The 23,471-nt window shown below is 49.5% G+C and overlaps 7 protein-coding genes across 7 annotated transcripts; 4 read left to right on the top strand and 3 right to left on the bottom strand.

Annotated features, from left to right (window-relative positions):
* Positions 1 to 1,289: 1,289 nt before the first annotated feature.
* Positions 1,290 to 4,206, top strand: hmt1 (putative vacuolar ABC heavy metal transporter (Hmt1); the record flags this gene model as incomplete). Its single annotated transcript, XM_041684000.1, has 3 exons — positions 1,290 to 1,646; positions 1,744 to 2,852; positions 2,913 to 4,206. 3 exons carry the CDS (start codon positions 1,290 to 1,292, stop codon positions 4,204 to 4,206), a joined length of 2,760 nt encoding a protein of 919 aa, XP_041538228.1.
* A 689-nt stretch (positions 4,207 to 4,895) lies between these two features.
* On the top strand, positions 4,896 to 5,711 carry AKAW2_11507A (Mth938-like domain-containing protein; the record flags this gene model as incomplete). The annotated part of the gene is made up of 2 exons (XM_041683999.1): positions 4,896 to 5,409; positions 5,515 to 5,711. The coding sequence occupies 2 exons, from the start codon at positions 4,896 to 4,898 to the stop codon at positions 5,709 to 5,711; spliced, it is 711 nt and encodes a 236-aa protein (XP_041538227.1).
* A 481-nt stretch (positions 5,712 to 6,192) lies between these two features.
* AKAW2_11506A (alkaline phosphatase) lies at positions 6,193 to 8,036 on the top strand (the record flags this gene model as incomplete). The annotated part of the gene is made up of 2 exons (XM_041683998.1): positions 6,193 to 7,684; positions 7,741 to 8,036. The coding sequence occupies 2 exons, from the start codon at positions 6,193 to 6,195 to the stop codon at positions 8,034 to 8,036; spliced, it is 1,788 nt and encodes a 595-aa protein (XP_041538226.1).
* Positions 8,037 to 9,326: 1,290 nt separating this feature from the next.
* Positions 9,327 to 10,739, bottom strand: utr2 (putative cell wall glucanase (Utr2); the record flags this gene model as incomplete). The annotated part of the gene is made up of 3 exons (XM_041683997.1): positions 9,327 to 10,051; positions 10,113 to 10,550; positions 10,616 to 10,739. The coding sequence occupies 3 exons, from the start codon at positions 10,737 to 10,739 to the stop codon at positions 9,327 to 9,329; spliced, it is 1,287 nt and encodes a 428-aa protein (XP_041538225.1).
* A 5,489-nt stretch (positions 10,740 to 16,228) lies between these two features.
* Positions 16,229 to 17,562, top strand: AKAW2_11504A (uncharacterized protein; the record flags this gene model as incomplete). Its single annotated transcript, XM_041683996.1, has 4 exons — positions 16,229 to 16,297; positions 16,350 to 16,472; positions 16,534 to 17,305; positions 17,366 to 17,562. The coding sequence occupies 4 exons, from the start codon at positions 16,229 to 16,231 to the stop codon at positions 17,560 to 17,562; spliced, it is 1,161 nt and encodes a 386-aa protein (XP_041538224.1).
* Positions 17,563 to 18,019: 457 nt separating this feature from the next.
* MXR1 (peptide-methionine-S-sulfoxide reductase) lies at positions 18,020 to 18,840 on the bottom strand (the record flags this gene model as incomplete). The annotated part of the gene is made up of 3 exons (XM_041683995.1): positions 18,020 to 18,053; positions 18,119 to 18,437; positions 18,531 to 18,840. The coding sequence occupies 3 exons, from the start codon at positions 18,838 to 18,840 to the stop codon at positions 18,020 to 18,022; spliced, it is 663 nt and encodes a 220-aa protein (XP_041538223.1).
* A 674-nt stretch (positions 18,841 to 19,514) lies between these two features.
* Positions 19,515 to 22,611, bottom strand: KLP5 (kinesin family protein; the record flags this gene model as incomplete). The annotated part of the gene is made up of 2 exons (XM_041683994.1): positions 19,515 to 22,365; positions 22,421 to 22,611. The coding sequence occupies 2 exons, from the start codon at positions 22,609 to 22,611 to the stop codon at positions 19,515 to 19,517; spliced, it is 3,042 nt and encodes a 1,013-aa protein (XP_041538222.1).
* Between the last annotated feature and the right edge of the window lie 860 nt (positions 22,612 to 23,471).

Genomic DNA, 23,471 nt, shown 5'->3' with positions numbered 1-23,471 from the left:
CCATTTAATTTTTTATTTTTTTGTCTACTTTGGGCTGTTTTAGCCACACCTTGCTCCTCGACACGTAACATTTAAGCAATGGTGGGGAGGAACAGCATGCAAAGGAATATGGGGGGGGGGGAAGAGGGAAAAAAAATAAAAGAAAAGAAAAGGACGAAAATGACGAAAAAGAAAATGCAAGAGGCATATAATAAAATCCTCCGATTTTGCATCTGATCATCCTCGAAGAATTTCACCCCAAAAAATAAAGGAAATGAGATAAAATGGAATAAATGGAATAAAAAAAAAGCAAAGCAAAGCAAACCGACCGTTGAAAGAGAAAAGGAAAGCAAAGAAGAGCGACTGACCGTTCTTATGATTTAAATTAATCATTTGTTTTTATTACAATCCTTCTTCTTCATATAAACTAAATAAATAAAATAAATTTATTTTATTTGATTTGATCCCCCTACTCTGGTTCAGCTGGATCCGATTCCTATTTTTCGCCTTCCGAAGCCAACCAAGCTTGGAGTAGCTTTGGGTCCGGCTAGTCTGGGTTCTCGACTGCTGCTTTCGCATCCACACCGTCATTCTTCCTCGACCGTCCAGTTACTATTTGTATCCTCCAACGATCCTTTCCTCTCGCGTGTTGCCTCTTGCTATCTTCTCTTCCTGTCTTTCCCTACTTGCTCTTTTCTTTCTTCCGTCTTTCCCTCCTCCTTCCCTCTCTTCCGCTGGCCTCCCCCCTCCCTGCTGGGGCTTCTTTGTTTTCCCTGCTTGATATCATCTTCCCTGGTGCAAGTCTTTCCCGGATCTTGTTTCTTTTCACTCCTCTCTTATAGTTTCGGGATTAGCCTATCTGTATTCTTCTCCTGTACTTATTGAACAAAACTTTTTTTTTTTATTTTCTCCCCCTACTCTTCCATTGCCCTTTTCTTTTCTACGAGACATTTTTATTTTCTTTTTTCCTCTTTTCTTATTCCGTCTGTCGTTTTTGGTTAAGAGAGAGACATTTCTCCCCCATTCCTAAGCTTAATAGAAGATCGAAAAAGAGGCTACTCTTCCCACGTGTTTGTCGATCCACCCCCAGTCCATTACAACTTTTGGCTCCTTCGATCGCCAAAAATTTCGGAGCAGCTTTCGCCTCCTATCATCCTATTTCAATATATCCCCGGCATCTCACGAGTGTGGACCTGTCGCATCTTGCGGTCTTCGGCGTCAATATAGAAGAGGAAGGTGGTCGCTAGGTCATGGAAATACCTTAAATGGTCTTCTGATTCTATATCGGCCAATTGGGAGGACTGCACATCATGGGTTACCAACACGCAACTCGCGATATGGTGGCGTATTTGCGCATCGCATCGCCCATTATTCTGCTCCTCATATTTGTCGCCTCCTTCATTGCGAGCTCCATTGTTACGGCTAGAAATGCGAACAAAAACGCCAATGCCGTACATACCGGCCCCGGTGGGCGACCACTCCCCAAACGGTCCCGGAGTACAATGACCGTGATCAAGGCGCCACAAAAGTTCTCAGAACGCACAAAACTGTTGTTCAAGTGGTTGTCTGTCGGCGTACTTCTGACAATCGCCGCGGACGGTGCCCTTAATGTGGCCCATGTGATGATTGCAAGATCGGAACACTGGTGGTGTGGCCAATCAGTGGTGGTAAGTCCTCTCTGCCTTGCCTCAAGCTTTCAGTTCTGACCCAAGCTTGGGTTGGAACCTCAAGATACGGGAGGGACGCAGTCGCTAATGATACTAGATCTATGTCGTGGGCTCATTCTTCGACTACGCGATCATACTCGTCTCTTTGTTGGATACAAACCCCTCTCCAACCTTCGCTCAATTTATTCCATGGCTAGTGGCGATTCCGATTGAACTGGGTATCCTAGGCACCTCCCTCTCCATCTATTCCGACGTACACCGCGAACCTGTGGTTGGGAACCCTCTTGGTGGTCGTCTGAGACAAGGCATAACGCCGTGGGAGTTAACGGAGGTAGTTCTGAACTGTGTCCGGGTACTGTTCCTCATGGCTATGGTCATGTCCTACATGTTCAATACGATCAACTTTAACTCCAAAAGGGCTCACGGTCAAGTCAATGGGGTCAATGAGACCACGGGTTTACTAAACGGCCACCACGCAGAAAATGGGAATGCCTACGGCTCAACGAATGGTCACGCGCAGGCTTCCAAGCCCGCCGACCCGTGGGTTCGCCCGACTACTGTTCCGTCGACTAGTTGGTGGGAGTATCTTAGCGGTTACTCACTATTCTTCCCATACCTATGGCCATCAAAATCTCGTCGGTTGCAGATAGTAGTGGTCATCTGCTTCTTGCTAATCGTACTGCAACGGATCGTCAATGTGCTGGTTCCTTACCAGGCAGGTGTCATCACCAACATGCTCTCCAAACAAGATGGCGAATTTCGAGTTCCGTGGTTCAACATTTGCCTCTACATTCTCTACCGGTGGTTGCAGGGCAACCAGGGTCTCATCGGTTCTTTGCGGTCTAATCTATGGATACCTGTGAGCCAGTACTCCTACATGGAGCTCTCAACTGCGGCTTTCGAGCACGTACATGGCCTGAGTCTCGATTTCCACCTTGGGAAAAAGACGGGTGAGGTGCTATCTGCCTTGAGCAAAGGTAGTTCGATCAACACATTCCTCGAACAAGTCACCTTTCAGGTCGTCCCTATGTTGGTTGACCTCTGTGTTGCGATCGTCTTCTTCCTTGTCTTCCTAGACGCTTATTATGCGCTCGTGGTGACTATCGTCACTTTCTGCTACCTCTACGTCACCGTGCGGATGGCACAATGGCGAGCGGAAATCCGCAGGGAGATGGTCAACAAGTCCCGGCAAGAAGACGCCGTTAAGTAAGTACTCAATATTACTGGTTAATAATTAATCTTGTGCAAAGCTTATAGTATGTCTAGGAACGATTCTATGGTATCCTATGAAACCGTGAAATACTTCAATGCGGAGGACTATGAGTTTGGCAGATACAGAAATGCTGTGTCTGACTTCCAGAAGGCCGAATACCACGTTCTCTTCTCTCTCAATCTGCTGAATACATCGCAGAACACCGTTTTCATGCTAGGTTTGCTGATTGCATGCTTTATCGCGGCTTATCAGGTATCGTTAGGACAGCGGGATGTTGGTCAGTTTGTTTCACTCCTCACATACATGGCCCAATTGCAAGGGCCCTTGAACTTCTTTGGTACCTTCTACCGTTCCATCCAGTCAGCCATGATCAACTCAGAGCGGCTGTTGGAACTGTTCAGGGAACAGCCCACCGTGGTCGATCGACCCAGCGCCCGGCCCCTGCCAGTCTGCAAGGGTGATATCATGTTCGAAAATGTCGAGTTCTCATATGACACCCGGAAACCAGCCTTGAATGGGTTGACGTTCCGCTGCGAGCCTGGGACAACCACAGCTCTGGTGGGTGAGTCAGGCGGAGGAAAATCTACTGTTTTCCGTCTACTCTTCCGGTTCTATAACGCGACGAGGGGCCGTATTCGTGTAGATGGGCACGACGTGGAAAGTATCAAAATTGATTCGCTCCGCAAGCACATCGGAGTTGTGCCACAGGACACGGTGCTCTTCAACGAGACATTGATGTACAACTTGAAGTATGCCAATCAGAACGCGACGGATGAGGAGGTCTATGAAGCTTGCCGTGCTGCCAGCATCCACGACAAGATCATGTCCTTCCCCGATGGATATAATACTAAGGTCGGTGAGCGCGGTCTCCGACTCAGCGGCGGAGAGAAGCAGCGGGTTGCCATTGCTCGGACCATTCTCAAGAACCCGCGAATTATTCTTCTGGATGAAGCGACTGCTGCGCTGGACACAGAAACCGAGGAGCACATCCAGGGCGCGCTGTCAAGCCTTTCCCGTGGGCGGACGATGCTTGTCATTGCTCATCGACTGAGTACCATTACTACGGCGGACCGAATAGTAGTCTTGCACGAAGGCCGAGTGGCTGAAAGTGGCACTCACGATCAATTGCTGGCAATGAAAGGCCGGTATGCCAGCATGTGGCGTAAACAGATTCGTGCCCAGAGGGCCGCCGCGGAAGCCCAAGTGCTTCAAGATCGCGCCCAACGCTTGCGTAGCGCATCTACATCGGGTGCCGCCGATGATAGCTCCAGTCAGTCCGACGAGGACCGGAAGCCGGCCAACAAGCCCGGTGACGATGGCCGCAAAGGACAGGAGACAGCTCGGTGAGCACTCGGTAGGTATAGCTAGCCAACTCCAGACGGAGACGCCTCTGCACCCGCGTTGAACGTTTGTGAAGGACGGGGTGGGAGATATAGTATTTTATTGGGTTTGACAGAATCGCCCGGGACTATCTCCCCCTTGTAAATGCTCCTTTAGGGGCAATTGCATCCCAAGCCACTCACGACTACATGACACATTGTTCACTTGTCATTTTATATCGAACATCAACCTCGCCCCCTTTTTCTGTTTCGGTAAGGGACGTACAAAATGGTTGGAACCGTGAATAAAATTTATTAGACTAGTTGCATTTGACACACGACATCTACGATACTGATCGATAGCATCCTTTAGTATTTAATTTCATAAGATTCTTTTGTGTATCTTCGTTGAACCTTGTAGTATGATAGAACCTTGTATATTGCTGCGAAGAACGTTTACTATTTGCGGGCGTTCCATTGGCCAATTGCCGCCAGGCCGGGGTTACATTGCCTGAGGCAGGCAACCTCCGGATTCTCGATTTCCCAAAGTCGGCTGCTCCGCTCTTCATTTCTTCAGACAACGGATACTGCCAACTTCTTCGACTCGCCTCGAGAACCTCACAGGGTCGGAATACTCTACAGTCTTCTCGATACTGTATACTCACTTAGAAGAATATAGAGATCTTTGCAGAATTACACAACACCAAACGCCTAACAATGCACCCTCCGTCTCCCCAACTCCTCCGCGCCTTGCGCACCTCAATCTCCCCCAACTGCGGCGCCAGCGCAATCTGCACCCAACTCGCATCTCGCTCCATCTCCCCTCTCGCTCGGATTACTTCCTCCCCCCTCACGTTCAGCCGCTACAACAGCAACGATGCTCGTCCGACCCGGATGATCCCTCGCGCTCACAGCGCAAAGCCCTCCAGCCGAGACCGCGGCCCGCCGTCCAAGGAAGACACCCAGACGGACTTTGGTGCACTCAACGTGCTAGGCAATATCCCCGCCCCGACGACCGCTATCGACGCTACTCTTGATACGGGATTTCATCTGGATAATGGCGTCAAGATCACCGGCGGGAACGGAGTGTTCCTTGTTGGCGGAGAAGCCTTTGTCTGGCGGCCGTGGCAGGGTGCTGAAGCAGGGAAGAACAGTATGGTCAATCAGAAAGGCCAGTTTGAGGTTCCGGAACATGCGTGGGGAATTTTGGATCTCGTTTGGCCTCGTCCGGGTATGTTTTTGCTTTTGTTTCTTCTCTTGGCTACGGGGGGTGGTTGTGTGATGGCCTATGTTTTTGAGAATCTGTGACTAATCTGTGTCTCTTGATGGTGTCTAGATATGTTGATTATTGGTATGGGAGAGACTGTGTTTCCTCTGTCGCCGGAGACCAAGAGACATATCAATTCTCTGGGAGTTCGGGTGGAAGTCTTGGACACGAGGAATGCTGCTGCGCAGTTCAATTTGCTGGCTACGGAGCGAGGTGTGTCGGAGATTGCTGCTGCTATGATCCCGATCGGTTGGAAGGGGAGGTAGAGCTGTTTCTGAACTTGTGTCTGAGCGGTTATATTAGGGGTTGTTGGACCCTGAATACTCGGGGGCTACCCGGTGGCTCGCTGTGATATTGGGGGCTACCGTTGTGAATGTTGTTGTTCTCTTGAGGGAGTTCTCTCCCTTTTAGAATGTCCCATCCACTCTTGTATGTATGTATAATAGATAATGAGATTTACTGTCATATTAGCCTAGTGATTATGGCCTAGTGCTGTATAGTATCACTAGTGTCAGAATCCACATGACGTCGACGGCGATCCCCGGGCGGCGCGATACCCGAAACAGCAAGATAGTGGCCTGGACTAATCGGGGGTTAGCTCAGGCCAACAAGTGCAACCCCGGACGATCTTCCCGCCTGTTGCTCACCTCCTTCTGTCCAACCTCCCATCTCTCCTCCCCATGTACTATCCTTCTCCATTCATCTGATTCTTCCTCCATTCATTCTTAGAGGGCCTCTCACAACACTATGGCGCGTGAAGAGCCTCTCTTGGCCCAGCGCCCCTCGTCCGACCATTCCTCCATTCGGAATGCCGAGGAGGAGGACGCCCTGCTAACCGGGATCCGCACCGACCGTGACCGACGCCGCAGATGGAGCTTCTGGAAAGAGCTCGGTCTCTTCACCTGGGCCCTCATTGCTACAGTAGCTGTCATCGTCCTCTCCGTCGTTTACCAACATGAATCCAGTCGAGGTCCAGATCGCTCGAAAGATCCCTGGACGAAGCCCGCTGGCAAACGGAACCTTATCTTCATGGTGTCCGACGGCATGGGCCCCGCTAGTCTGTCCATGACCAGGAGCTACAAACAACTCACACAAGGACTCCCCGCTGACGATGTCCTTGTTCTGGACAAGCACTTTGTCGGTACCTCCCGTACTCGATCTAGCTCCAGCCTTGTGACGGATTCCGCGGCCGGTGCGACGGCATTCTCGTGTGGTCATAAGAGCTACAACGGCGCCATCTCCGTGCTTCCTGACCACTCGCCGTGTGGCACCGTCCTCGAGGCTGCCTCCTTGGCTGGTTACAAGACGGGGCTGGTAGTGACGACTCGTATCACCGATGCGACACCAGCTTGCTTTGCTTCACATGTGAATCTCCGACAGTACGAAGACCGAATTGCGGAACAGGAGATTGGGGAGCACCCGCTGGGCCGGGTGGTGGATCTTATCATGGGTGGAGGTCGGTGTCACTTCCTGCCCAACTCGACCGATGGAAGCTGTCGGGGTGATGACCGTGACCTTGTGGAGCTGGCGAAGGAGGGTGGATACCATTACATGGATGATCGAGCCGGATTCGACTCTCTCAATGGAGGTACTGAAGGCAAGCTGCCACTACTGGGGCTCTTTGCGGAGAAAGACATCCCCTTTGAGATCGACCGCCGCAGCCAGAATGACGTGTACCCCTCTCTTGAGGAGATGGCTCGCACCGCCTTGACGATTCTCAGTCAGGCCACCGCCGACAGTGAGCAAGGATTCTTCCTCATGATTGAGGGCTCGCGCATCGACCATGCTGGCCATGGAAACGACCCAGCTGCACAAGTCAATGAAGTCTTGGCATACGACAAGGCCTTTGCTGCCGTGCTGGAGTTCCTAGAGCAGGACTCGACTCCGGGAGTGGTCGTGAGCACCTCCGACCATGAAACTGGAGGCTTGTCCGTCGCACGTCAGCTACAGCCTGAATACCCCGACTACAAATGGCTTCCCGGTGTCCTCGCCAATGCCAGTCACTCTTCGGAATATGCCAACAAGAAGCTAGTGAACTATCTCGCCACCGAAACAGACGAAGATAAGCAGCACAAGTTCGTCCGCAGCATCATTGAGAACGATCTTGGCATCACAGATGTCACGGACGAGGAGATCAACGCCGTTCTCGATCCCAATTACCCATATGACCCCCAGTACGTCTTTGCGGATATTGTCAGCCGCAGGGCTCAAATCGGGTGGTCAACCCACGGACATTCCGGTATGATACCACCAGCTATATTAAACCCCTTCGATCACGTACTAATCTCAATCCAGGTGTCGATGTCAACATCTACGCCTCCGGAAAACTCGCGTTTCCCCTGGCGGGCAACCACGAGAACACCGAAGTCGGCGACTTCCTGGCTGACTTCCTAGACCTGGACCTCGAGAGCACGACCAAGAAGCTCCTCTCCTCCGACTACTGGACCATGTCTTCCGAAGATAGCCCCTTTGGCTGGCTCGGCGACCCTCTAGGCGAGGATGTCCGAACCGAAGGCTTAGACACATACCACGGCGAGTTCCGCAAGCGCGGACTCTCCGAGCGCGGTTGCAGCTGTGGCGAGAGCCACTGAAGCCTATACACTTTGTCACGATTATTTTCTATAACGTCTAAATCGTTAATCCATGAAATTATCCATCTTGCCATTCATACAACAACAACTTTTGACAATTGATGATTTAAACTTAATCATTGTTGCATAATACTTTCGGTGAGGGTGTCTGGCGTTAACAACAACCACAAATCAATTTTATATGAAATTATCAGAATGCTTTTTTCCCTTACTTAGCCTTTAATATATCACATTCATCACTCCGATAGCGAAACCCGGTATAATGCATAACATATGTATAACCATCGAAGTATCCATGGTACTGTCTCATTACTTCCCCAATAGTATCATACTTAGTAAATTATCAAAGCATCATATCCGTGGACCTTCCCCCCCCGCCCCCGCCTGCAGCAGTGTTCTCCCCCCACCGGCATCCCAAAAAAGCAATCCGTAGCTCTCTCTCCCTCCGCAATAATTGGTACGAAAATCAGTTGATACAGCATTATCTCCTATGGCTAACTCCGCAGCAGCGAGAAGACATAGTGTTTACATCGGAGGTAGGGTGGATTATTCCGATGTAGATGCTACATTTCTATTGTGTTTTATCCTGGTTCAGTAGTATATTAGGTCTGATTTAATTATATCAACGTGATTCGTAGTTGGTTGGTGGGTGATAAGTTGCTCAGGATGAGCGGGCAATTAGTAGCGGTAGGGTTGGTGATATTGAGAGTGCGTATTTGTATATTGTAAAGCCTTTTTTACTGTCTTGATGGGGAAGAGGGTTGGGGTTTCCGACGGAGAGGGTGTATCGCCCGCGAAAGTTGCAGACTCTCCTGCAGCTACTTGTACGTTGCAACTTCTTCTTCGGTATCATCCGGTAAAATAAAGTGGTGTACATTAGTCCTATTTCGGTATTCGCTTGTCTGTCAGACCAAACAAACCCATTGGTATTCAGTAATCTACCATGCAAACACCAGACCAGGAAGAGAAAAATAATCACGTCCAACTACCGGGCACCTGATTACCCAGCGGAAAAGGGGTATTAGTATGTGTAGTCAAGTCATGTCCATGACAGAGTAAAAACGCAACCACCCAGGCGCAGTCATAAGAACCATAAAGACATCCAATGGGGGCAAAAAACATAAAGTACAAGATCCGATCAAAGACGGGCGTTCGGAGCGCCAGGTATAGAACAGTAAAGAGGATTAAGAATGATAACACAAGTCGTAAAGGAGGGGCATGCACCGAGAATCGAGCTATGTGAATAAGAATATCCAAGAAGTGAAGATGATGGTTGCTTGTCGAGTCTCCTTAGAGAGCGACCAGAACGACAACTGCGACCAAGGCAGCAAAGAATGAGCCTCTCATGACTCGCTCATTCTGGGAGGGGGCACCGCTCGTGTCGGTGCTACTGCCCTGGCTGAATCCAGAAGAGGTACTTGAGCTGCCACTAGTGGTGCTGCTGCTGCTGCTGCTGCTGCCTGGGACGTTTCCTGAACCTCCCTGGTTCTCGGGAACCGTGCCGTTAGTTCCAGAACTGCTGGAGTCGCTGGCACCGAGATCCATGTCGAGACCAGTGGCGCCAAAAGAGGCAAGCACGGTGTCATTGTTGGTGATCTGAACCGATTGCTGTAGCCCGTCCTTGTTGGTGAACATGTACGACTTGTTTCCGTTCGAAACAGTGCCATTCGGGGCATCGTAGCACTCAACGGTGATGTCGCTGAACGTGGCATAGTAGTAACCCTTGTCTTTGATGTCCTGGCTGTCCCAATCGATTTCGCCACCAGCCCACTCAATGGTTCCGGGTGCATTGCTGGCTTGGCCGGCGGGCCACAGGGAAAGCTGCATTCTGGATGGGGACTGGGGGTATTGGTAGCGCTTGGCAGTTTCGTTCCAGGTCGATTCCTTGGTGAGAGTCCGCTTAACCTGACCATCCACAGACCAGGTAATCGCATCTTCCTTCCAGTCGATCTCATACTCATGCCAATCATCGAAGGTATCACTTCCGTTGACGGCATCCTTATCGCCGTTGTTGTCTGCACAAGGCACGTTAGCAGCAAGTTTTGGGAATTGCATCCGGTACGATGTTAGGCTTACAGTTCAGAACACCCTGCCAGTAATAGTTGGTCTGGACATTCGCCAGATCCGCACCAATCCACTCAAAGTCGATCTCGTCCTTGACGTCCGAAAGCAGGATGAAAGCCGTGACGACACCGGCACCACGGCTGCTCTTGACTTTGCCGGAAATCTTGCCATACCAGACGTAGTGGTTGTTCGCAAAGAGGGTACCAACGGTGTTCTTGGGCATAGTGAGGAGAAGATTTCCATCGTCCAACTTGGGGTAGCCGCTGTAGACCCAGTCGTATTCGGACGCATTTCCGAGGTATTTGGTGTTCAGCGCGGCACTATCGAGAGAGTCCCACTTGTAGGTCTTGCTCTGACACACGGGCTCACCAACGCAAGAGTCTAGAGAGTATGACGAAATGGGGTCGCAACCACCCAAGCAGTAAGCACCAGTACCGCACTGTCCATATTCTAAACGAGCATTAGCGGATGAGGTAATACCACATAGGGCTAGATTTGAAAAAGGACCAACGCACGAGAGCAGCAAGGATACTCTTCGGGGCACTGAGAGCTGGTACTGCATGAAGGAGGGGACGAGGCAGCCCAGACGGAAGTGGCGGCCAACGAGGCCAAAAGAATGGAAGAAGTGTACCGCACCATTGTGGCGGACAGGGTTCAGTGAAAGACCTGAGAGCTAGGAAGTAGATGCTTGTATAGCTAGACACTAGAGATTGGTCTGGAGACGTGCAAGACAACACTGCAGAGGGAAACCGTTAGTTTATTAATAGTAATTAAGGCACAAAATTCACTGGCTCTGATGTTGGGCTGTGCCTGAGTGGCAAAGGACAGTTAGGGCGTACCAAAATTCAGTCTTGGCCTTTTTCTTTACCGCAGTGAAGGATAAAGATACCGGTTTCTATATAAAGACGGCGATAGAATTGAATGATGGGGAATCCAAGGACTATGCAAGTGGAATCCAATCAAAAGTTGCGCCGATAATGAGGGACCGCGGGAAATTCGGGAGGTAAGTATTCTTATCGCCGTATCACCGCCGAGGGAGAGATGGATAGAAAAAAAGGATGAGGAGTACTGGGCAGAAGAAAGAGTGAAGAGAGCAGAGGAAGAAGAAATAGACAGCCGGGGAAGAGATGTCGAGTAACGATAGAACGAGCCCGGGATTGTGCCACGAGTACAATGAGGAAGGAAGTCACCCAAATTGGGGAGGAGGAATAGGAGAAGTCATATACTATATAGCCTCTAGTACTTGCCTAGAAAGTCGGCGCTCTTCACTTTCTCTCTCTCTCCTCGTTGTGGAAGGAACGGTTCAATGCGAATGCGGTTCCGGTGGGACCTCGTAGCCCACCCGTCAGGTAATTTCACTTTTCTGGTAATGCACGGCCTCATACGGCGTATTCGGTTTCCAGTAACAGCAGCAACAGCAGCAGCAGCAGCACGAGAACCTTTCGAGAACGTTGTCTGTCCCCCTCTTTCCCCCCTCACGCAGACGGAGAGACATCACGGGGGTTTTCTACCCCTTTGTTTAGATTAGCTATCCGAGTAACTTGAGATGGCCCAGCTGAATGGGATGCCCTCTGACCACATCTGGCATGTTGTTGGCCCGATGATCTGTTCGGTATCTCAGGGTCACCTCTCCCACCCCCAGTAGTGACTGACCCTGCCTGATAAGGGCCCTCGGACCGACCGCAGCGAAAGGTAAAGTAAAAAGCGGTATTTACCATCACGGTACGGGAGAACTTTCCATGCAGGATCCGTCGTTCTTTCTGAATTGGGAAGCTTTCAATGGACGAATCCCTGATCTGCCCCGGGACCCCTACTAGTGCGCTAGTCTCGAAGCAGACCCTGCCCCACTCCACCAAAAGTTAATTCCTCCGTGGATTTCTTGCTTTCTGCTTTCTGCTTTCTTTCTCTTACACAGCAAGTTCTTTATCGGCAGGCGCTGCTTTGGGCCACTAAGCACCCCGAGCTAGAAACTAGTAGATGAAGTACTCGCCTAGCGCTGTCCTGTCTGTCCCTGACACTGCAACAAATCAGGGAAATCCTTGGGGATGATCATGGAGAAGGGTGCGCTCATCCACATAAAACTAAAAAACTCTCCCCTTTTTTTTACCCTTCTTCAATCTTCCCCAGACCTAACCAAGGGTGCTACTGAATCTCGTGCTCGCTTAACATCTCAAGAGCAACCAAATATCCCGCAAAGCCTACTAGGCAGGTATCTACATAGCCCAAGTGTCCCCATCCCCTCCCCATGTGGTTCCCCCCTATGACTAAATCCACAACAAATAAACCCCGGTTGGTGCTCACTCGGTCACCCACAATGTCTTAAACCAAATGGGCCTTGTTCCTCGGAATCAAGTCAGCAAACGGAAAAGTCCTATCTACTAACTACCGGACTAGTTAGTTTTTGAGGGAAAAAAAGAAAAACTGGTTCGAGTTGACAGCCGGTCATTCCGCGCACCCAGATAAGAGATCCAAGACATGAAAATTCATCTAGTCGCGAACGGTCAAGTTTATTCGTCTGCCTAACTAGCTGACGATAATAATAAATCTCAAAACTTACAGAGTACATATACATATATCACTTACACAGTATGTCAAAACAGGAGAGCGAACAGGTCTCTTGACCAACAATGAATTACCGCAATCGTCCTTGGAAGCAGGGCTGGTTGTTACACCAACGGGGCGGCATCCTCACGTTGGCTGTGCGCGCGCATGCCGGATTATCTCATCGCCTTGATTTCTATGGACCTGCCCGAATCGGAGGGGAATTCATCAGATCAGGAATTCGGCGCGCGGCACACGACAGTCTCCCGTGGTTCATACATAGTAGATAAATAACTAAGTAGCTAGCTCGTGGATTGTCTGCTCTGTCAGGGGGCCAAGCATTGGCATGAAGATGTGAGCAAAATTCTGAGAAGGTAATAATACACTGTAAACAAAGAGGGAAAAAATATGAAATAAAACAATAATAAAATAAAAACCAGAAAACAAAGCACCCGGAAGCTTGGGATATTTTTAGCCGGGGATGTCTTTGCCACAAAACAAGCCATGGAATGTGGCTTCTCTGACAACATGTTTGCATGATGAAATCGGTCGGATGAAGCAAGCAAACAATAGGTTGCGGGTTGCGGGTTGCCGGATTACAATGGGGGGAAAAAATGAAAAATGATTTCAATCCCATCTGACTTCTGAATACAATGTCATGCCCTGCTCCCCGTTCGTGGCTCCATAATGCCCGTTTATCCACAATGACACCATATGTGTCAGTCATCAATCTAAAACCGAGACCCGAGTAGCTAATTGAATCCACCAACCCCCGACTGCGGACATAAGCAAAACTAACACATCTGAAACCGTGAATTAATTCGCTACATAAAACATATGATGTATTTACTATTTAGATAATATATTATATTATTTCATAAATTAATTTTGTTATTGGGGCAATATTGACGGGAGTAATTGTTATCATTATCTACATACTAAATACTAGTATCGTATTCTCTTATCTGCTGCAAACCTCCTGAACAAAATAGTTACGTAGTAGTAGGTAGGACAGTGCTAGGTCCTAAAATTGAAGCGGGAGGATTGGCATCTTCCTCCCCCCATTGGAAACCCAAATCACACACCGCATCTACTGAACTTTATTCCCCAGAAATTTCTCTCCTATTTGCAGAACCCTTCGTCCAATGCAGGGGTAACTTGCTTGGTTTTTCTTTTAGTAAACTTTAAAATCGCTGCTGTACCAAGCTCTAATTTCAAATCTACGATGAGAAGGTGAAGCTCGGAGCACACACACGCACACAATTGTCAGCAGCTGTTCCTGACTATCTACCTTTTCAAGCTAGCTAGCTAGCTAGCTAGCTGATTAGTTTGCTAATTCTGGATCCATACAAAGTATAAACCATAGTAATAAGCCCCCGCACATTGAAATAGTTACAAAACCCCCTTGTCTAATGAGCAGTTACCACACAACATAACACGGAAAAGGCAACCCTAGATTAGAATTTACCCATATGATGTATACATTTTCCCCATCTCTCGCGAGTAAGTAAGTATCAAGCTTACATCACCCATTGCGAATACCCATTGAATGAGTATGCAAGGGGAGAGCGAGGTGTGGCTCAAGGCAATCAAGAATGATTAGGCCCATGTGGGGTGGAGGAAATGATTGGAGCAACATACAGATAAGAACCCTAATTATCTGGAAAATGACATGACATGTCTTAATCTTGATATGATCCAGCGATGGGACAGTTGTGATTGCGGATATCTAGATACCGGTCGGGCTCTTATGTGGCGCGATTGGCTGCATGATGATCATCGGCCGAGAATAATTGCGATGTTTAGACTACTTAGGTTATTGTGAACCCTGGATTGATGGATGGCTTATGTGATGGGTCTGTTTTGTTGTTTTATGGGTTGTTGGAAGGGTATGGTTTTGTGAAAGTGAGGCTATTTTATTGCTGTTTCTCTCAATACAAGCTTAATTAGATGTCGGGTGTTGGTTTATGGCCTAGTTTACTGTATGATTTGGTCAGTTTGCTCCGACTACAGAAAATATACAATCAGCTTGAGTGGAATATAGTTCATGGAGAAAAAAAAAAGAAAATCCTTCCCCGGACATAACCATAATATAATCTTACCCTAGCTGCAATCCTCGCCACTTACTAGTCCACCAGTCATAGGTTTCTAGCTGTTAGCCTGACTGTTGATATCTCAGTATGATGGAGGCAGCATACTTGTTTACATCATATGTCACTCACGAATATATCCTTTTCCATGGTAGAACTCTCTTCGGCCCCGAACTATACAAGTACTAGTATATCCTCGGCGGCTGTATCACGCACAGATGGCATCATCGTATTGCTTCTCTGTAACGGCAGCACTATACTAGGATGACCATGATGTTTGAATTGCCACTATGTATTTATCGATGGCGAATGCTGCCGACTCAGCAATGAAGGTGTGGTTGGATCTAGGTTTACTCGTCACGCTGTCATTTGTTGATGGATGTGTTGTTATGATGATTGTGATGGGAAGAAGTTGGATGGACAAAAAACCCGATTCAAGACTAGCCCAAATTAACCCTGAGGAGAAATTGGAGAAGTAAGATTTTACTGGCTGGACAATAATGAATGTGATTCGATGGTATACATGCTTGTCTTCTCAATGCGACTACTACACTACCACCATTACTCTCTATAAAGGCATCAAGCTCGAGTAGTGGTGTGCTGCATAAATCACAGATGCAGGTGCTTGTTCGTGCAGACGAAAGTGTCTGATGTATCACTGAATGAAAATGGGACAACCAAGTGTCTAAACGGCTTAAAGTCTACAATGTCATGGCCTCTCGGAGAAATGCCAGTGGATTGAGCTTGTTGTATGTAACACTTCAAGTGGGGCAACACTGTGATTTAAGTATGTGAAATACATGATAGAAGCAAGTATATGTATTGAAATATACAAAGTCCTCTGGCTGGTAGTTATGAATCATCTGTTGTAGCTGTCAAGGTCAATCTTTCCATCAGAGGAATGGCTGGCTTGTTCCGACAGGATTGCTATTTTGTTTGCTTTAACGAAAATTGAAATATAACAGAAGTTCTTCTTTTCCAAAAGAGACTGATAGACCTCATAGGCTCTGACAGACTGCTCTTATTCTGCTTCATTTTCAGCTCCCACCCTGTGAAGCCTCACTAAATCGTCAAGGCAGTTTCCGGGCATCTGGAGATGGTATCACCCCCAGTGCAGAGAATAACCATTTCAGAATAATGTTAAATAGCTTGCAATATCTCAGAAAGTCCCGTTTCTGATCACTAGTCCGCGACTGCCATCAAAATACCAAGCTCGATTTGCCTGGTTTGCTCTCTCCTTCACTCCGTCTCCAGCTCGGAGTGAATCAACCAAATCCTCTACTCGCTTCTTTCTCTTCTCTTCTCTTCTCCTCTCCTCTTCCTTCTGTTTCTTTCCTTCCCATCCTCTCTTCTTAATCTTCTCTGCCATCAGGATCCCATCCCAACTCATCATATCTTCTTTTTCTTTTGTTTACCTCTCGTCCACGGCTACGCATCTTATCATCTTGAGTACTAAGCAAGAACTATCGTCAACGTCAACCCTCGTCCAGATCCAAGATGAGGCCCTATTCAATTGACGGTGCCATGGCTGAGGCCCTTAATCACCTCAACCTTATCTCTTGCCATGTTGGTTATGAAACTTACCTTTCTGTCAAAACTAGCGAGCTAAATCACGTAGTTCCGTGTGCATGGACAACACCACGTCGCCAACGAGATCGGAAAGCTTAGCATTATGATTGTTAACAAGTTCTCTGAGGGAGTTGAGCATCTTACTCCCGAGGAATATGTCCTGGCCCCCGAGGTAAGCAGGAACAAACAAGTCTAATGGGCGATACACTGCAATGAACACTAACAACCCACAGCAGGATAGTGTCACTCAGGAATCTGCAAGCACCCAGCTCTCCTCTCACATCGATAACCAGAAGCCAAATGGCTCAGCTTACTTGTGCGACACTGAGAAGGAGAATAATGGCTATGTGGATGGGACCAGAAAGATGCCCGAAGGACGTCATCTACATACTGGAAGCTGGGCCCAGGTCGTCGGCTCGATCTCTAATGGTCATAGCCATGAGGTGCAGTGTATGTCACCTATGTCTCTGGCGTTGGGCTCCGTGTCCAAGCCAAGCCAGAGCAGTGACGATGGTACTGAAGGGCGTGAGTCAGGAAATGCCGGAGTCACGCTCCCTGCATCTGTCTCTCCCGACATCCCCGACGCTAAAGCCGGAGTCATTCGTGTCTATGGGAAGATTACTCGGGACTTCATCCAGTATATCACTACTCGCATCCACGAAGGGCCCTTGCAGGACATCCGCGTGGAGACTAATGGAAGGACCAAGGTGACCTTCCAGCATGCAGCCCAGGCGCTTGCCTTCTTGAACTCTAATCAGGACATGGAGCGCATGCTGGGCTATGGGCGTCTTGGGGAAGGCTACCGCGTTGAGCTGGCCGAAATTATCGACTGGAATGAAGACCATCGTCGGATGAACCAACCTATCCGGGAGCGTCGCCGCCTCTCTTTTGCGAGGAAGAGACTCTTTGCCGAGGGCATGTCTCCCGATAAATGGAAGCAGGACATTCGTGCTCTGGCTGGACCGGGAAACATTGATTTCCTCTGGGTGTTCAATTCTGGTAACGGTAAGTGCCTACTAGATCTTATAGCGATTACAAACGACTAAGCAATGCTGATGACCACAGCGACTGCCGTGTTCACGAGCACCGTCGTTGCTCGCCGTGTGCTCGAGGTCTTTGAGGATTGGAAGAATGGCCGAAACGTCTACAGCGGCGTTTCGGTGACTTACTCCTCGGACCCTTGCGAGAAAGAATTGGTGCTGGTTCGCGAGACCAACCGCCCTGGCATGGCCAGGAACTTTATCAAACGGACCCTGCGTTGACTCAGGCGTTTTGCCTGCAGATGGCACATGCCACGCAAAGGATAACATATCCATTGCATCATTTAGTAGTGTTGAGTGAGAAAGGTGAACGGGCACCATGTGTCATGTAGTCCGGATGACGCCGGCCATCTGCAAGTTGGAAATGCGAGAGACCCTGACCCACCTCCATACACTGGAGATATATGGGAGGGTGTGCCTGAGTCGGTCCGTGCGGGCCACGGACCAGAATAAGGGGTTCTGTTCATTTATGGAAATGTCACGGATTCTAGGATGGAGTTGCTTTTGCACAAATTACTACTATTAGGGCTGTAATCAGGATGTTAATGAACCGTATGTTCATACCAGAAGTAGATATCGTAGCCCATAAACCAGCTTAACAAGAAACAAGCAACAAAATAATGCCATTCAACTATACACTATACACAATGCATCAATCTCCCAACCCACCAAATCCACCCTACTCAGAAAGCGGAGGAAACGACCTCACAAAACTATACCCACCCATTAGCATCACCCCCACCCGAAGGGAACCAAAAGAAAGAAAGAAAACACTTACTGAGCCGGACACTCATACCCCTCCGGATTCTTATTCAAATACAACTGATGATACTCCTCGGCATCCCACCACTGGCCCGCAGGCACCACGACCGTCGAAACCGGCTGCTTGAACCACTCCTTGCCGACCTTCTCCGTCACCTCATTGGCGATCTTCTCCTGCTCATCGTTATGCGTGAAGATCACACTGCGGTATTGTGTGCCCACGTCCGGGCCCTGGCGGTTCAGCGTCGTGGCGTCGTGCATTCTATAGAAGAACTCGAGCAGGGAGCGGTAGCTCACGATGCTTGGGTCGTAGGTCATTTGGAGGGCTTCGGCGTCTATTCATTTCCCCATCCCCCATCCAGTGATTAGTTATGGATGGTTATCAGTGTGTTGAGGGGTTTGGGGATAAAAGGGAAGGGATAGCATACGTCCAGTATCACCCGTACAAACAGCCCGGTAGGAAGGCGAGGCACTGTGACCACCGCAATATCCTACTTTGGCTGAGAGGAGGCCCTTGCCGTTGCCGAAGTGTTTGCGGAAGAGGTGTTCGACGCCCCAGAAGCAGCCGGCGGCGACGGTGGCGGTTTGGGGGGTTGATGTGGTGGTGGAGGACATGGTGCGTGCGATTGTTGCTGCTGATGTGGTGGGAGTTAGGGATAGGGATAGGGATGCGAAGTTGGTTGAGATGAATGGGCGGAGTAATGTGCGTGTGAAAGTTGTGGATGTCGCGAAGGCCATGGGACTTTTTTTGTCGGAGAGCTCCACCGCGGTGCGGTGGTGGTGTTGGGTCCCGCGGGAGGCGGGGATGAGGGGTCGGTTGGAGGTTAGAAGGTCCGCGTGTATGAGTTTTGTGTGTTTGTGGATGGTTAACCGTGCTTGGATGAGATGAGGGTCAGAATAGATAGAGGTGACTTGAGGTTATCAATGAGGATATAAGGGGATTAGAGTAGTCAATTGACTAGTAGATAGTAGTAGGGAACTGGAGAAGTGGATTTGTCATGCAGGCGGGCGGTGGCGTCATTCCGTGCATGACATCAGGAAGGCTTCTAGAATTGACTTCTAGAAGTACTTATAGTGGACACTGGACAGCCTAGTTTAGTGCTTACTGTTATGGGCGAAAGGTATAGGAAAAGTTTCATCCTGCTATGGTACATGTCCCGAAACTAATATATGCCTCTGAATAAGAAATACCATCAACATGAAAAAAGAGAAGAAAAAAAAGTAGTCGAGTTTATGAATCTTTCCAAGTTCATATCAAGCACATCAATCCCGTACACACCAGATGAGCAGTTCTGATCCCAGATCGTGAGGTCTGCTTCACCAGAAATCAAAGCATGTGGTATCCTTCCTGAACACCGTCCGTATTACCTAGACCCCAACAATTAAACAAAGGGAATTGCGGATCACTTCAGTTACCGCAGGGCGAATCCACCGTTGGAGAAGCTCGCCGGGGGCTTCTCCAGCTTAGGCGTCGCCATCGCACTGAGCCGGATAGCATCTCTGCTGCTCAGGCTGATGTCTCGGGGCCGGATGTCGCCGCCAAAGGTAGTGCGTCGATGCGTGTTCTTCATGATAGGCAGGGTGCGAGGGCCCAACACCCCGGGCTTGCTTTCAATTTCTTTCTCGCCTTTGCCCATCCGCCGGGCCTGCGAGGCCGTGAACATGGTATTCATAGTGTTCATTGTGTTGTTCTCAGTTGGTGAGCTTCCGTACGTGGCCGATGTCGGGCTGCGTCGTCGGTGGATGCGCGAGGCATTAGCGGAGCTGCCCACCTGGAACGATCCTCCAGAAATCCGTCTCATGGCAGAGGTAATCTTGATGGCATCGTCCTTGCTTGCCTTCCAGCTGTTCTTGTCGGATGCCGGGCTGCCCGAGTAGCTGCCACTCGATGTCCGGACCGCAATCCTAGAGGGGCGCTCGACGGACGCCCGGTTCAGGAAGCTGCTGCCCTCGATGTCGCGCAGGGGTGACTTTTCGCTGTCGGACAGGGGAAGCGTTGTCGTTGGTGGGGGTGCTATTGGGGAGCTGCTGTTTTTTTTCGTCAGGAATCCCGCCTTGAATCGGTTGTTCTTTTGCACGTTGAGCGTCGGTTCGGGAACTGCGGACACCGGGGGTGACCCGCCTGAAGAAGGACTGAAGTTGCGACTGGGCACTGGAATTCCGCGAGGAATGGGCGATGTCCTGGGTAGCTGGGGCAGCTGGGGCTCCGGGCTGTTCTCTGGTATAGTGGTAATTTGCGTCTTCTGTGGTGTCTTTTGAAATTCGGTCAATGTGCCCTCGTGCTCGTCGTCCTTCCATCGTACACTTCTCTTCGTCGGTTTCGCGGCGGGTTTCTTTGGTGAAAAACTGACGCTCTTTCTGCCAACGTTCAACTTGCGACGTCGGGGAGATCCCTTCTGCGGCGAAGGCGGCGCTGCTGTAGGAGTCAAGACAGGTGCAGCCAAGGGTCGGCCCAAGGGGGCGGCAGTCGCGATGCTCAGCCTCTTCTTTTGCTTGAGGGGACTAGCCTTGACTGGGCTCAATGGCGGCATGGATGGCAGGTTACCGTCTGGCTTCACGATGTTAGAGACTGAGGTGGAACAAGAATTGAGCATCTTTGCCAGCATTTTCTGCCCTTGCTCAATGGCTTCTTCCTCACTGAGTTGCATAAGATTCTCAATCTCAGTAATCAGTTCGAACTGTGCCTGGAGAAGCAATTGCACAGTGGCCGCTTCGCCCGCCTTGTCCTGTTCAGCGACTGCCGCTAGAGCCTCACGCTCATGATTGGCCCTCAGCAGCTCGGCCTCGCGAGTCATACTGACAAAATCGCCATTGTCACTGATATCAAAGTCTTGGAGTTGACGAATGGCGTGTTCCACCGCGGACGTCATGCCGCGGTCCCACGCATTCTTCGCCAGTCGCTGGTGATAATGTTGCCTGCTGCTCTCCAGTTCGAGAAGGATTCCTTGGGCTGTCTTGCGTACGGCCCTGAGATTGGAAAGAGCATCCTCAGCTTCACAACTGGCGCATATATGATCGAAAGCGCCGATCCACGCAGAGAGCAATCCTATCCGGCGACTGATCTGCTTCTGTTTGATCATATAGTTGGTTCTTTCCTGTCTCTCCGACAACGAATGATCGTACGCATTGCGAATGCGGGACAATCCTTCACGGATGACTGCATCCTTCTTCTCGGTTTGCTTTTTGAATTTGGCAAAGGCGACCTTCTCGGAATCCCTTTGCTGTGCTTTGAGTTCGTTAATCAAGGCCATTTGCTCATCAATCTTCACCAGGAAGTCCTTGACGTGACGGTTGACATTGAATACGTTGCGCGTGACCTTCGTCTGAATATTCTTCGCCCTGTTGGCATAGCGTAGGGTGTTTTGCGTCTCGTCAAAGTGCTGACTCGATGGGCTAACGCAGACAATCATCACAGTCTTGCAGTTACCACCAAGCGCGAACTTCAGGAGACGGGTCAGTTTGGAGTTTCGGTAGGGGACATGGTTTCGTTTCCGAGGATCGCAGAGTGCATTGATGCAGCTTCCTAGGGCGAGGAGGGACTTGTTGATGTTTGCACCTTCAAACAGTCTCTCTCCCCTGTTCTTGGTTGCGCTGGCACGCTCACTACCCGCAAGGTCGATGATACTCAGAGTCGCCATGGTATGGGGCTCGTTCACATCGGCGTTTCGGTCTTTCTGTGCAATGTTGATCTGAAGGACTGCGTGCGACCGCGAGGAGGTAGCGTTGGCCTCGGTCGGGGACATGGTACGGCATTCGTTACCCCTCATGATCATGTCCATAACCTGCTGTACATTCTGCGGGTGATGGCTCGACAATCCTGACACCGAGACGGACTTGTTTGAATCCTCTCGGAGCATCAACCCCCCTTTGCTACCTTCAGGCACAAGAAGATCACGGATAGTCTCGTTGTAAATCTCGAGGTAGGAAAGCGAAACCTCAGTCGCCTTCTCTCCGGATCGTTCATCGATGCGTTCGAACAATTCCTGCATTGTCAGGAAGATAATACCGGGCTGCTGGGCCGTGCCTGTAATGGTGTGAGTCTTTCCACAACCTGTGGCACCGTATGCAAACACCGTTGCATTGTAGCCGTCGAGGACGCTGTCGAGAAGGTTTCGGGTCGTTGATTCGTACACCTCTCCTTGCGAGGCATTCTGGTCGAAAATTCGATCAAAGGCGAAGGTCTGATCCTTGACACGTTTGCCGTTAGGGACAACACTCTTGGAGAACTTTTGTACGGGATTGTCCTCCGGAGGGTCGAACACACTATTGAATAATTGATTAGATCATACTAAGGCAGCATGGTATACGTCAAACTCACAGGCACCGGTCATCAATGACTTTAATGATGGAGCGAAGGCCCTTCTGGTTGAGCTTTGGTGTTGGTGCTCCAGCTAAGGAGCCGTCACCAAGGAATAGCGGACCATCTTCGCATTTGGAGAGCTGTGCTGCCTCCCGGATGGTAAACGGTCTAACTCGGACCGCAACGGTGATCGATGAAGCGTCGGCCATGGTGTTTCGTAGGTGACAGCAGAGGCGCCACGTCCCTCTAGAGGAGAGCTATCGCGGAAGAGGATTCAACGCGGCGGGCGGCTATCCAGGGACGTTGCGACGCCCTGTATCGTCGGCAAGGCGAATTGATGAGGAACAACGAGCTGTAGAAGATAAGGATTGAGGAGTCAACCGTGAAGAATGTTGACTGTGGACCTGTTTTTCCGTTCGGCCCCAGAGATTCCCCTGTTGAGCAACGCTGAGCACTAGTTCCAGCTTCGGCCTGACTGTTGACACCCGCTTGTTTTCCACCGCCTTGTTGCTCCGAGCAACCACCTGCCGTGTTGATAATTCAAATATGTTGTGGCTGCAACGTTATCGCTTAGAACCTTGCTTGGTACTATGACTGTCTATTTTTAATATACGGCATATAGCTCATAACACCACGCACCATTGTTTCCTGATTGGTCCACGGTTTGTTGTAATGATGGAATTGGCTGAGAATGATTCATTGATCATTACTTTGTTGCTTTTTCCGTGGTACATGTCCATTTTTTGTTTATTATCCAATGCAGAACTTCGATAAGACAGACTCGACAGGACGTTATTGGCTGTCGTGTGTCCCGCATTTCCATTCTGTCTGTTGTACCTCCACTGGATTGTGCTATGGCTTCCCTTGGATTGTCGCCAAATTGAACACTTGCATTGCAGTGGATCCAAATAACGATAGCTTTACATACATGCAGCCATTGTTGTCAAAGGAACAATATTTCTGGCAGTACTGGAGCTCTATTTGCTTTTAGATGTCCTGCCTAGCATATATAGATTCTATTTCATGAAATTCTTGACTGCCACATCATTGTATTTCTGCCCAAATATTG

The sequence above is a fragment of the Aspergillus luchuensis genome, chromosome 1 (genome assembly GCF_016861625.1).
Source record: "Aspergillus luchuensis IFO 4308 DNA, chromosome 1, nearly complete sequence".
Taxonomy (NCBI): Eukaryota; Fungi; Ascomycota; class Eurotiomycetes; order Eurotiales; family Aspergillaceae; genus Aspergillus; species Aspergillus luchuensis.
The sequence above is the reverse complement of the archived record's forward strand: the minus strand, read 5'-3'. Positions and strand labels throughout refer to the sequence as shown.